Source organism: Volvox carteri (genome assembly GCF_000143455.1).
Source record: "Volvox carteri f. nagariensis unplaced genomic scaffold VOLCAscaffold_8, whole genome shotgun sequence".
NCBI lineage: Eukaryota > Viridiplantae > Chlorophyta > Chlorophyceae > Chlamydomonadales > Volvocaceae > Volvox > Volvox carteri.
The window spans coordinates 1,373,278-1,386,384 of record NW_003307551.1 but is presented as its reverse complement, the minus strand read 5'-3'; the positions used below and the strand labels follow the sequence as shown (position 1 = coordinate 1,386,384).

The window sequence follows — 13,107 nt, the reverse complement described above, 5'->3', positions numbered from 1 at the left end:
GCTCCTAATAGCACGTTGGTAGGTTATAACCCTAGTTAAGGTGAAGTATCGTTGAATTCTTGAAATTTTGCTCGTTGCAATCGAAAGTCGTACGCGTGCTCCAGCTCCACAACTACAGCTATCCTGCCTTATGTAGACAACTGTCTTTTTCTTTACTTGTGCTTGTAGTAACCTTTTCGTCTAGGTGTGACCATGTCGGCTCCTCTGACAATTTCGGGTGCTGACAGGTGAAGTTTTGCTGATAACAACAGCAAGTGATTTTGTTTGAGTTTTTTGTATACTGCGCTGCCGGTGACGTTACATGCTTATAGCAAGCAAGCTATTCAGACCGCTGTTCGGCGGCCGTTTGCAGGTACTCCCCGGAGAAGCTTCCGGTCCTAGAGCAAAATGTCGATGAGCAGGTAGAAGATGATTGTGAACTAGGATCTCAACCTGCTGGGCAGCGCTTACGCAGATTGGCGGCGGCGCGCAAACTGCGCGCGACCATTGCAGGTTGCAAACAGGACATGGAATCTGGATGCAAATGTGACGCTCTTGCGGTTCTACCAATTCAGCCCAGCCAGCGTTAAACCTCAGATCGTTGCGAAAATCCTCATTAAAGCCATAATGCAAGCGCCGAACCAGGACTACAAATGTTGCATAACCCTGCTTCCTGAGCGACTGCAGCAGGTGGGTTCTTAAGGCCAATTGAACGGGACAATTGTGTGGAGCTCGCGTTGGCGTATACGTAGGTACCGGGGAGTGACCGTGTTGGGTGGGTTACGGCACGGGTTAGGTTGTGCGGAATGTTTTTTATTACTTATCGCGATACAGAATGCCTTCACTCTGGCACTTGATGATATGGGGGAAGCTTGCAGTGCTGACTCCAAGGGAACTAGGCTTAGTATCGGGTCCAACATGTGGTGTGGCACCCCGGGACATTTTCCGCACCTACTGCCAAGCGCATGTCCTGCGGGAACATTCTGCATTTCTGGAGTTTGACTCTTCTCACTAACCCATTCATTTGCTCATCCTAACCCAATGCCGTGCCTGGATCTAATGATCCTTCAGGCGGATGAGGCGATCTACAAGGTGGTCCAATTGGCAAACGCTCTGGAGACGAGCAGGTTCGCCGACTTTTGGAATGCAACGAACACGTGCCGGGACCTGTTGATGAACAGTAAGTTGGGTCAAAAGTGTTGGATGGAGCCCAGAGGGTAATGTGCGAGCAGCCGATTGTTAGGTGGATTTCAAGTATGCCGGGGCCTCGTTATGGCTGTGTTGAAATTGGTCGGTTTGGACAGACCCATACACTCCATAACTTGGGAAATTTTTGAAAGCGGCTCAGCGCATTGATACGGTTTTCCGTTTAGAGCTGTGAGCACTGGATGGTCCGGGATGCGTCGAACCTTGCCTAAGTGCAAGTTTCCAGCGGCGCAGTTGTTGGGGCATGTGCGTTCTTGATGGTCCGGCATGCCACCTGTTTAGTAGGTACTGCGCATACGTAGCATAACTTTGTCTTGCAGACGGCCGGCTTTCCACATTTTAACTGTGAATTATCTTTTCATTGCGTCTGGACGCTGTGCGCTGTCTTATCGAACCTTAGTCCCAGGCTTTTACGAGGCGGTTCGGGGATACATCGCTCACACTCTGGTCCATACGTACGGCCGGGTCACGAAGCGCACCCTGGCGGATTGCTTGAAGCTTGACGGGGCCACGCTTGATCATTACGTGAGTAGGGGTTTGCTGCAGTGTAGGGCAACAGTAAAAAGCCTACAAAAAGGTGGGGCAAGGCTACTATTGCATGGTTGAAACCGCCATCCGGTTCCTACACAGCAGGAGCCCGGCACATCGATCTGAGCTCACTGATCTGAGCCGGTTGTTGTTTATGCTGAGGCCCTGCACGTGTCGTGATCCCCCCTTGCCCAGCTTTCGGACAAGTGCCGCAGCGCTGGATGGAGCATCGTGACGACTCCGGCGGGAGACGTCGTCGCGCTTCCAAAGAAGTAGGTCGGGAGGGCGTTTGGGAGAGCGGGCAAAGGCATGAAGCGTAGGAGCCTTTGACGGGATGGAGTCCTTGTACGCTTGCTTTTGGTTCGAGCAGCTGGCGACTGATGCCCAAGCCAGGATCTTGTCGTGTTCGTTCGATACGCATAGCAACTTTTTTCCGAATTAAGCGCAGGAGGCAGCATGAAAATGAGATGCACATTACAACGGAATATGCAACAATGCGCAACGACGCTCTTGTGTATGTACATGCGTGTTATGGCAGTAAAGCCGTCAGCCACGCAGACCAAAATCTACCCGGAAGCTACATATGAAAGCAGCCGTTAGGACCCCGTTGCTAGTCATCAACATACGGACAACAACGCGGCTTTGTAGATAATAATGAATGTCCCGCACATCTATGCATGCCAGGACGCTTTGTGCCTCGCCATTACGGTACACGTGGCAACAGCCTAGCACACCACACCCTTTAGGTACATAACGCTTCAACCGCTATTAGCATCATGGCAACTTAGCCCCTCCACCAGCTTCAGTAGAAGTTGCGCACTTAAGCGGCCTGCTGGTCCCGTTTCCCTTCCGCAGTGACGACAACCAGTCAGTTATTAAGCGTACGCAAGAGCTGATCCGCTTCGAGCAGGTGGCGCCCATGTTTAAGGCCGTCACAGTCGGCTTTTGAGACCCATTAGTGAGCCGCCCACGAGGAGGGGCTCCGCAGGAGTTGACGTGCTGGCTTGAGGATGTCTCAGTACAGCGAGTGCAGGTGTCTTTAGGTGTTAACACGTGGCTTGGCTTGGTTTGTTTGTCGCAATGTGCACGGAGAAGGGTGTAGATAGCAGCGCGGCGACGATGCAAGGAAGCCACTGCGATTTGATGTAATCTTGAGGCTTTGCTGTTGGCACGAGCGTTGTACGAAAGATAGCTTGGACCGCTGACGTAAAAACATTAGTCTTTGCTAATCAAGATACACGGCGTATAAGGGACAGTAAACTTTAAACACGGTGATGGGGACCTGATCCCTAAACGCCATGGGCCATTGGCCTTCTACCTAATCGGCGTGTACCGCCGCAACGATAACCACAACACATTGCTGTAGAGTAGCATATTCTGCTGTTTTCCTGCATACATTCTCGTGCCAACGATGCAACCGTTGCGGCGTCCGCATCGTACCATCTGCAACTATCTTATGTCGTCAGGCCGCCGTTCGCGTGCCGTCAGCAGAAATGCAGCTAGCATCCTGCCATTTACTTATCGCGTCCCGTCGCCTTGGCCCAGCCACGACAGCAGCCCCTTCACGGTTGAGCTTATCGTCTCGGCTGCCGCAACACCCACATTTCCTCCGCTAGCGCTGCCACCGGCATCGTCGGGGGCGGTTCTGTCTCTGCGCGTGCCACTCCCCGCGCTGTCGATGCCAGCGGTGGTGCTAGCCCCAGACAACTCCTCGCTTGAACCATCCCGCTGGCTCTGCTGGTGTCCGTGTGTGAACGCGGAGCTGGCGCTGCGCCAAAGCTGCTGCAACTGACTCAAAGGTCCCGGGGCAGCGGGCTTCTGCACAGTCGCGGCATACTGAGCAATATCTGCCTGGAAGGGAAAAGTGACAGCAGGGCGCGAGAGACTACCTTAACACACGGCAGAAATGCCATTCCCCACGCCCATTACATGTGGCCCGGGACTAATGCACGCCCACGATGTAGTAGATGCACTTGTCCCGCCTTCCTAAGGAGGCTATTATGACTAGCCCATGCATTACCTGGGACTGCGATATATCCTGATATGCTGCTGCGTGTGCGGCCGCACTCGCGGCACGCACCTCAGCATCCTTGGCCGCCTCTGCCGCCTGGGCAACTCGTGCCTCCGCCGCGACGATGGCACTTTCAGCCGCACTCTCTAGCCCAGCCTGCGGACACAATCAGCCATGTCTACGCTTCGGACGAAGTTTCGACTGCCGACATGCTGCGAACGCCTTTGCTTATGACAGCATCAAGTAGAGCAGCGTCCCACACGCGGCCCCCTAGCTCAGGAGAAGCCAACTCAAGAATGCAGTGTCTGTTAGATATAAAGGATGCACATGACGGTGGCCTTCGTAAGCACGCACCTTTGCTTATGTGCCTACCTGTGCTAGAGTGGCCGCTGTCGCCGCTCGCTCCGCTGCTTCTGCTGCACGTGATGCCGCATTGCTGGCAGCCGCAGCGTATGCGGCCGCGCGCTGGGAGGCCTCGACCGCCGCAGCTGCAGCACGCAGCGCTAGCTGGGCCCGCTCGCGGAGGCTGCCCAAAGACGAGTCACTAGGCAGGCGCTCCAGTGCAGAGCTGTCCGGTGCTCGGCTCAGCGGCTCGGGTAGCACGGTTGGGAGTGACATCCGTGGCTCAGCTTGCGGTGCCACGCTGGCGGCGGGTCCAGGGGATCCAGGGCCCAAGGGGAAAGCGCTAGCGTCACCAAAGGAACTTGCAGTGCGTTCCCGGGGTCGCCCTTCAATATTACTACTCGGCCCAGGCGCGGAGAGCACCTGCTCCGCTGGTGCAGCTAAACGGCCACGCAGACCACCAAAGCTGCCGCTACTGCCGGCACCGCAGTTAGGAGACGAAATATGGAGCACCTGTGCGGCTGCTTCAGGTGCTGCCTGAGGTGTGCTGTCTTCCAATGCGGATGGCTCCACCATGTCGACTGGCACATGGAAGGCTGCAGGGCCTGGCGCTCCCTGGCTCCCTTGCCCACCGACAGCCCGACCCGCAGCTTCCACAGCAGCGAGTGGACCGCTTTCCCTCATGGGTACCGGTTGCGGGGCTTTCGCTGCATTGGAGTTTGAAGCCCGGTCGGCTGTGCTTGCGACGGCAGATGGCTGCAGCGAAGGTCCAGGTGCAGGCTGCTGAACCGCAACCTCCCCAGACTGGCCCGCAACGATATTCTCTGACTCTGTTTCCACCTCGCCTCCCGTATCAATCTCTGACGCATCTGCAAGCGCACTGCTGGCAGTTCCCGGACCTCCCGAACTGCGTGTTCCAGCAGCTTCGATCTCATTTTGCGCAGCTGATGCTGCCGTCACTCCGCCTGCCTTGGTGTCTCCTTGGGGCCCGGGATTCACAGCAATGTTGCTACCTCCATCCTCCGTTGAGCATACACCCACTGCAGCCCCTAGCGCTGCGGCTGACGAAGAAGCCGCTGGCTCCTCAACGGAGGCCTCGGGCTTGCTTATGGACGATGGTGGCTGGAGGTGCCTCGAGCGGGACACGGGGGTCACCACGGCGACTTGCCTGGAAAATGGCTGTGCAAGCTGCTGTTCACCACGACCTGCCCCTGGATCGAAATTATAGACAAAGTGACGAACGGTAAGCGGGCTTACGTAGTGTATGGAAGTCGCAACTTTACTTCCCACTAAAACCGGAAAAAGTCCTCACCCTACAAACCAAGCAAAAAAACACATTGTTCTCACCTATGTACGTAAGAAGTTGGTGGACGCCGAAGCTCAGTCCAGCGATCATAATGAAGAAGAACAGTACGCCTGGTGGGGCCCAGGTGGATAAGAGGGACTGAGAACTGTACCTCAGTTATTATCAAAGCACATCCTGGGGGATACCTGAAGAATCAGGCTCCTTAATGACTTGAGGGTCAATTGTGCCTCCCCAGTCCCCCGGCAGAGGCTTCAGCCAGTCGCCCTCGACAGTGCTGGCTGTCGCAGCTGTCGGTTTTGGGTCCCCAACGTCCCTGGGGGCGATGGCTTTCGCATCCACGTCAATTACATTGTCATGTTGCTCTGTTGTATGAGTATTGCTGTTCGACAGGGCTCCTGAGGATGCGGCAGCGCCTTCGCTCTCTGACGACGACGCAGCCTGTCGACTAATGCGCACCGGTCCATGATAACAAAAGGGCAATCCTAGAAGCCATGCATTCCTACTCCTTACAAAGCGGTTACCGGCACAAGGGCCGGGGCCTCGCAGCTGAAATTGCATTACGCGTAACGCTACCCTACTTGGAAAGTGCTAGAACATGTCTCTCTAATATGCTAAGCAAGATGCTAAGGTTGTGTTATAATTGACAAGGTAAGAAATGCGATGTCGCATGGGGAAAAGTACTTTTGACGTGAGCCAGCGCGGACAAATCATGCCATGTCATTATTTGCCCTGTTTGCCTAATAGAATGGTTCTGCATAAGGTTTTGTTTGCAGGTGCATTCAAAGATATATTGGAAGCAGCTGGTTCACAAACGATTTGCACGATGGGAGCTGATAGCCTGTTCAACCAAAGATAGTGATTTCCAGCTGCTCGGGTACTTTATGCTGTCCGGGCTTGAGGCTTACACATGGCGCGTCTGAAGCCGATAAAATTCCAACTGCCCGCTCTCGATACCGGACCGGTACCGCTCGTGTCGATTCGGTGAGCTCTGATGGTATAGCCCTCCTGCATCAGGAATCTGGAAAGGGGTGTGGGAGGTGCTGGGATTGGTATTGAGGCAAGGACGTGTGTCCACGGCGGCTGCAGGGAACAAGCCCGGAAGCAGCTGCTGGAGGTGGTTGACTCGGTAGGTACCTGGTGGAGGCTTTGGTAGACTCCTTGGTTTGTTCCTGTATCACCGATCAGTTGGCGAGGATGGGGGGGGGAGAAGAGTTGCCTTGGCCACGAACAGCACTCGCAATTACAGCCCCGGGGTGTCATTGCCGTCATGGAGTCAAATGCGATAGCGAACTGCCAAGTGGGCACAGTGTGGGGAAACAAGGAACACTATGGGCTAGATTGAGCAAGACGTGATGACTTAGGACGCATTGCCCGCGAAGCAATTACCTACACACCTTCTGCTTTGAAGGCCTTCCTTTAGGCATGATACAGAACTCGCTCAATTCCCAGCACAGAGTTCCTGAAAGGTTGAACGGTAGAACCTTGTACGGCGCAACCTCTCGAGTTTGACCAGACCACGTCAGCGCTCTTGCCGCCTCGGGGCTGCCTACAGAATGAGTTCTTGTCTCTACGCATAAGAAAAGCATTTCCTAATGTACACGTCGTCGAGCTGCTCGTGACGCCTTGCGATGTTGCTTTTCCCCTGAGGCAGCAATTGCCGCGAGCTCCTAGATCCTCTTCCAGAAGCGTTGCGGACTCGCCCCCCATTCCTCCCACGTTTGCAGCGCCGCGGGAAGAAGGCCCTGGTCCTCGATCCTGCCATCAGCGGTCCGCTTGGTTTACTTGACACAGCACTGACCGACCTGCTGAAGGAGCATGGAGTCGTCAAGTTAGTGATTTGGCAATGACCATCCAGGGTGGCCTTGTGGCTACGAGACGGGGCTGCCTATATATAAGTTGTCTACTAGCTGTTATGTGCCATCCATCCATGTGCCCATGGCATCCTTACCTCATGACATGGCTTAAATGGCATCGCCACTTAGCTGTCATTTCAACTTTTTAAAAGGGACCCTAACTCCACCGTGTTGAAAAACGAATGGAACTGCAGCCCTCACCTCGCCCAGGCCTACCGAAGTCGCATTGTTACTAGACACAGGCGTATACATGGTCACGCTAGCCCGACACCGAATTGGACCTCAGGTTGCTGTACCTGGCGCCGGGGAAGCGGCTGGATGACCCGTCCTACAGTGCAACGGAACCGCGCCTGTCCGACGTCCCCACCGTGCTGTACCTGGTGCGCACCAGCATTGCCAACGCACAGGCAGTGGCGGCGCAGGTCAAAAGCAGGCCCAAGTACGAGGCGCGTGTGGGCGCAGGGGGGTTGCTAGCTTGACAGGATTAGAGTGTGGTGATGCGATTAGGGCGGTATTGGGGGGCTGTTGTGCGGCGTGGGTAGTAGTGGTTTCTGAGCTGGCATGGAGGTGTAGCAGCATGCATTTTATATATTACCATCAGGCAGATTCTCCTCTCAAAGGCCGTAGAGCAATGCCGGAAGGGTGTTAAATTGGCCGTATAGCTGGTAACTGTCGTGGGTTCCCAGCGCACTTGCGCACCCCTAACCTGACCAGGCCTGCCACGTCGGCTGCTTCCATCCCCTTGCAGATCTGAGACACAGGATTTTTCTGTGTTTTTTGTGCCCCGCTGCACAAAAGCGTGCGAGCGCATTCTGGAGGAGGAGGGTGTTCTGGGAGATTTTAGGGAGATAGGTGAGGCGCGGCAAGATTTGGAAGAATGGACGACCTTTGGGTATCGCAGCGCCTAAGAGGGGTGGCAAAGATGCACTTCCTGGGCCCATTGCTCCCAGTTACGGGGTAAGGGTGCAGGGACCCCGACGTTAGGCTGATGGTCACGTCTGCGGCTGCTCGGCTTTGTCCCACCTCGCGCTGCTGCGCAGGGGAGTACTGCCTTGACATGGTGCCATACGATGATGACGTCATAAGCCTAGAGCTTGATACCGCCTTCTATGATTGCGTTTGCGATGGCGATTCGACGCCCTTGTACTACACAGCGGCGGCGATAACCCGGCTCCAACTCATGTTCGGCCTAATACCGCGAGTCCAGGTACCACGGTGCACCTCCTCAAACGCCGTACTCTCTGCTTGAATTAGGCACATGATGGTGCGGCCCCAGTGCGTGACAGTTGCTGCCGTCCTGCATCAGTTCTAATTCCACGCTTCGGGGCCCTGGGCTTATTCACCTCCCCCGTGTCACGAAATGGCAGCTGGTACGTGCGCTCATGCATAGGCCTCCCGTGCCAATCGCAATTATTTTTGTCTTTCATTTAACACTCTCTACTCCGTTACAGGGCAAGGGACCCGCCGCCACGGCAGTGCGGGACATGTGCTTCCGCATGCGGCGCGAGAGCTCCAGGCTGCCGGCGGTCCCGCCACTGGCGTGCGGCATCAATGGTGCTGGCGGGGACTCAGCTGTGGGTGGCTTCGTGTCCGGCCGCATCGACCGCCTGATCTTGCTGGATCGGGAGGTGGACTTGATCACTCCTATGATGACCCAGATCACTTTTGAGGGCCTCGTAGATGAAGTCATAGGCATACGATACGGCTCAGTGCCGTTGCAATCAACAGGTGAGTTGATACAGATGCAGATGCAGGTTGGCACGTTGCTTGTGGCGGTGATGAGGAGCACTGATGGCTTTGCGGCATTAGGTAATTCTTCAAGGCGTTGAGGTGGTGCAGTAAGTGCAAGCGTTGATGTGTGTTACTGCCCGCGCGAGTATCCGCCTGCCTGTACCTGCGTTGCAGACAAGCGCGTTGGCGAGTCCGGTGACTCTCATGGTGCTGCCGGTGGCCGCGGGCCCACGGCTCCTACGCCACTTAACAGCACAGACCCGTTCTATCGCGAGTTCCGGGACCTGCCCTTCCACGTTGCCACCCAGAGGTACAGCACGGGCTTGTGTAATGATACGCAAAGGAAAGGATAACGACAGGGCGGGTGCAGGTCCTGGGTGTGCACTGCGCAGGGGATGAAGGATCGTCGATATAACCCAGAGCAGGTGCAGAAATGGCTGTGCGTCCACGCAAGTAGTGCGCATGTGATTTGGACGTGTGGAAAGTCGGAGGCTAAGGCGATGTCATTGTGTCGGCTGTGAGAGTCTGGGTGCACCGAAGCTGTACTTACCGAGCTGTTGGACCGTTTCACACACGCATACGCAGGCTGCAGCAGTATGCGCGAGACGCCCGGCGGGAGTACAGCGAGCTCGGGAGCAAGGACCTCAGCGTGCTCAAGAGCTTTGTCAAGGGACTGCCTAAACTTGAAATGCTGGACCGCCTATCGGATGTGGCTACTCCGCCAGCGGACCGGGTAAGCATGGCCGTAGAAATGGATATGGGGGCGTGGCATGGGATGGGATTTGTCAGCTTGAGAGGTGCGTGTCCGTGAGTTTGTAGGTTTGTGGCGTGTGCTTCAAGTTTCATGCTAGAGTTCCATGAATGAAGAGGGTGCTGTGCATGGAATTGTGCCAGTTGGGCTACAACATCAATGCGAATTCCTCGGTTGCTTCTCGTGCTTGGGATACCTGCTATACGTACGAACAGATTCCGTTCACATGAACAGTTCCTGTTGCCCCATTGGGGAACTAATGGAATCCACTTGTTGAGCACGTACTGCTTAGTTTCTATTGTGACGTGGTATTGCAACACCGGCCGGCTGACACAGCATATGGGCCAAAGGATGCGGGGTTCTCCATGACCTCTGTTGGCCTTGCAAAAGTGCGTTGCTGCAGCGGATCTGCTCCGCGCCGATTGGATGCTTGAAATTGCTGCCAACTTCTACAGTTGGTATGCCACCTGGCAAGGTCATGCTTTACCCCTGGTTACAAACTGCGACAGGTGAAGCAGCAGCCCTTCCATGACCGGCTGAATCAGGAGCAGGCGATGGTGGAGGGTTACGAGCCAGAGGCAAGCGTGGCGTTCATAGAGGTAGGTTCTAGCGTCTACGCACCATTTTCTTGTTCCTCATCCTCCTATAAAACCTGGCTTCCCCAGCTAACAACTCCAACCCTGCACCGCACAACGGTTTCTTCGCCTTTAACCAGTGGCTGGGTAGTTCATCGGTCAGACCGGCATCAAGTAGACAGGCTGGGAACACCCCTTCATCCCAGCCGCCGGGCCATCGCTGCATTCCGCTGCATGCACGCATCCTTGTGCATGTGGAAGTTGCGCAACAGGCTGTTGGCCCGAGGAACATGACGATGGTGACGTCATTGGGCCCTGCGAGGTTTTGGTTATTGTCCGGCCCAGCACTAACTTCTAAGCTAATTAGGCAGTACCTCCCGCGCATGTATATCCCGTCAGACTCATTTCCTGTGACAGCTCATCCATATCAAAACCTAAAATCCTAGGTTCCCACATCGATTACCCACACAGAGGTAACTTCATTCCATTACAAAGAACATCCATCGTGATGTTGCACTGATCCTACTGACCGGGTGGACCGTACCTGGTAGGTATTGGGTCCGACAGAGGGCCACCGGCAAAGGTAGATAAACACGACGGGCATGCGCAGCCGCCAAGCGTACGATGCAGACGCGGGTTAATGATGGTGGCCCCACATCAGTAACGCTGATGAAGCAGGGAGCATGTAAGCAGCCAATACAAACCGGCTCTCGGCGCATTATCGCCAGCTTCCTTGCACAGTCGGCCAGCCTCGCGGGGCAATCCAAGTTTCTACTCTCCTACCGCAGGAGCTCATGTACCGTGGGGCCGACATGGTGGATGTGCTCCGGTTGCTGGTGCTGCTTAGCGTTGTCGGGGGCGGGCTTCCGCGCCGGCAGCTGGACTCCTTGCGGATGGAGGTGCTGCATAGCTACGGCCACCAGCACCTGCTCACTCTAAACGCCTTGGAAAAGTCAGGTGGGAAAACAGGCATCTGCCAGGAGGGATGACGGGTGTGCACAATGCGGAATGGACATACAGGTCTGTGAGCGGTGGGAAGGGTGAGGTAGTTGGGGCAGATGGCGTAGGACGGACACATAGGACAATTAGGCTGGCGGCGCGATCCATGTAAGGCGTGCTACTTGTGTCCCCTAACGCCGGCTTACGGATGCCGGCCGTTCGTCTTTCCGCTCGTGCCTTAAAGTGGGGCGATGTTAGCAGTGGCGTAACAAAAGATTTACGCATTATGGCACAACGCTCTGTTAGCTTTTTGGTTGTCGTCGATATCTGACTGGATACGCATCACGCCATGGTAAGCAGGATCTGAGCAGGGGTTCGCTCATGGGGTTGTTTCGTTTTGCAGGCCTGCTGAAGGCTGCATCTGGCGCAAAAAGCCACTTTCCTTCAGTGCGCAAGGCGCTGCAGCTCATCGTACCGGAGCAGGAAGGGCCCGCAGGCGCCGCAGCTGTGAACGTGCCCAGCGACGTGTCGCATCTGTACAAGGGCTACGCGCCGCTAAGTATCCGCCTGGTGGAGACTGCTCTTCGGTGGGTGCGGCCAACGGTGACAAGGGAAGGGGTACCAGATGAGCTGGGGTTAGGAAGCCTAGTGCTGCTGGCTCCGGAATCCAGGTTAGGGGTCGCATGCCGCCAAAGGATTGCAGCAAGCTTAATATCGAGATACTATGGACCCAATCCGTAGTAAACCATTCGACAGTACCTCCTGGACTGTTCCGTATGAGCAAGGAGGCTGCAGATGAATATCCGTGAGCTCATGTGATTTGGTGTTGCTCGCTAAGTGTGTACGTTGCAATGCCTAACGAAACCTGCCTGTTGCTTTTCTTGCCTCGCCGCACCCCGGATGCCTCCACACTGGCCCTTCAGGACCGGCTGGGGCCCGTTGCAGGAGGTGCTGGTGCATCTCCCTGGCAACTCGTTCGATGTGATGCAGACGGTAGACAGCAACGGCATGCCTGTGGAGAAGCCGTTCAAGGCTGGCGCAAATGGGTCTTCGGGAATATTGCCGAGTTCGGGGCTGGGCACGGCTGCCAGCGGCGGCGGCGGTGGCGCAGGTGTATCGGTGTCCTTACAAGGATCGGGGTCGCTGGGTGCTGGCGTAACAGGCACGGCGGGTGTGGGTGCCGCCGCTGGAGCTCAGCATGCAGAGACGGTCCTGGTGGTATTCATTGGAGGGGTCACTTTCGCCGAGATCTCAGCGCTGCGGTTTCTCAGCTCACGGCCCGAGTGGCCTTACAAATTCTTGGTCCTGACCACCAAAATTGTCAACGGGCGCACCTTGTTGCAAACGTTCGTCGACCCTCTTGCGAACGAGTTTTCGGCTTCTGGATAGGCGTATGCCTTCGCTTCCAACGCTTTTGCAGGAGGGCCAGGGGAGCACAGGCTTACATGGGCGAGCCGCCCATTAAGGGCAGCCGCGGTATTTAACAGCCCTGCACAGGAGAGCAGCGCAAGAGTGATAATCGGTCGATGACTCAGGCTGATGCTTTTCGAGCTGCGAGGGCAGCCTGCAGACCTGAAGTTACGATGAGGTTGAACAGCGCAACAAGTACACCGCCGTTGGGAACCGTGCATGCTGGCCTTGAGAGGTGGAGATTCGCGCACTTTGTTTCAGTCCCAGATATGTCTGGAAGATGTTCCCGATGAAGTTGAATGTCGTACAGACTGCATGCGTGTTGCATACGTGTGTAAGTTCTTGCCAAAAGGTTTGCATCCTTCGTGACTTCTCGCTGTTCATGACCTCACAGCCGGCGTTATTTGATTTCTTGCCCCGCAAGGGCCTGCACAACGAGGACCAAGGGCTCGTCGTGTTTCGCCAATGTTCATCCC

The 13,107-nt window shown here is 55.6% G+C and overlaps 3 protein-coding genes across 3 annotated transcripts; 2 read left to right on the top strand and 1 right to left on the bottom strand.

The window, feature by feature from the left end:
- The first annotated feature begins 155 nt into the window (after nucleotides 1–155).
- On the top strand, nucleotides 156–3,316 carry eif3K (eukaryotic translation initiation factor 3k). The gene is made up of 7 exons (XM_002948016.1): nucleotides 156–227; nucleotides 353–401; nucleotides 493–669; nucleotides 1,051–1,159; nucleotides 1,586–1,710; nucleotides 1,909–1,985; nucleotides 2,569–3,316. The coding sequence occupies exons 1-7, from the start codon at nucleotides 193–195 to the stop codon at nucleotides 2,660–2,662; spliced, it is 666 nt and encodes a 221-aa protein (XP_002948062.1). The 5' UTR covers nucleotides 156–192; the 3' UTR covers nucleotides 2,663–3,316.
- Nucleotides 3,232–5,865, bottom strand: VOLCADRAFT_88294 (uncharacterized protein; the record flags this gene model as incomplete). Its single annotated transcript, XM_002947864.1, has 5 exons — nucleotides 3,232–3,564; nucleotides 3,794–3,880; nucleotides 4,097–5,277; nucleotides 5,414–5,482; nucleotides 5,829–5,865. 5 exons carry the CDS (start codon nucleotides 5,863–5,865, stop codon nucleotides 3,232–3,234), a joined length of 1,707 nt encoding a protein of 568 aa, XP_002947910.1.
- A 287-nt stretch (nucleotides 5,866–6,152) lies between these two features.
- vps33 (uncharacterized protein) lies at nucleotides 6,153–12,610 on the top strand (the record flags this gene model as incomplete). The annotated part of the gene is made up of 13 exons (XM_002948015.1): nucleotides 6,153–6,353; nucleotides 6,459–6,498; nucleotides 7,097–7,200; nucleotides 7,512–7,664; nucleotides 7,974–8,077; nucleotides 8,266–8,432; nucleotides 8,677–8,953; nucleotides 9,131–9,266; nucleotides 9,542–9,689; nucleotides 10,217–10,306; nucleotides 11,071–11,239; nucleotides 11,625–11,808; nucleotides 12,145–12,610. Exons 1-13 carry the CDS (start codon nucleotides 6,280–6,282, stop codon nucleotides 12,608–12,610), a joined length of 2,112 nt encoding a protein of 703 aa, XP_002948061.1. The 5' UTR covers nucleotides 6,153–6,279.
- Between the last annotated feature and the right edge of the window lie 497 nt (nucleotides 12,611–13,107).

Excerpts from the sequence above, each read along its gene's own strand:
- eif3K (XM_002948016.1), top strand. The coding sequence starts at position 193 with ATGTCGGCTCCTCTGACAATTTCGGGTGCTGACAG. Across the intron at positions 670-1,050 it reads TTCCTGAGCGACTGCAGCAG|GCGGATGAGGCGATCTACAA; the intron begins GTGGGTTCTTAA and ends ATGATCCTTCAG. Across the intron at positions 1,711-1,908 it reads GGGCCACGCTTGATCATTAC|CTTTCGGACAAGTGCCGCAG; the intron begins GTGAGTAGGGGT and ends CCCCTTGCCCAG.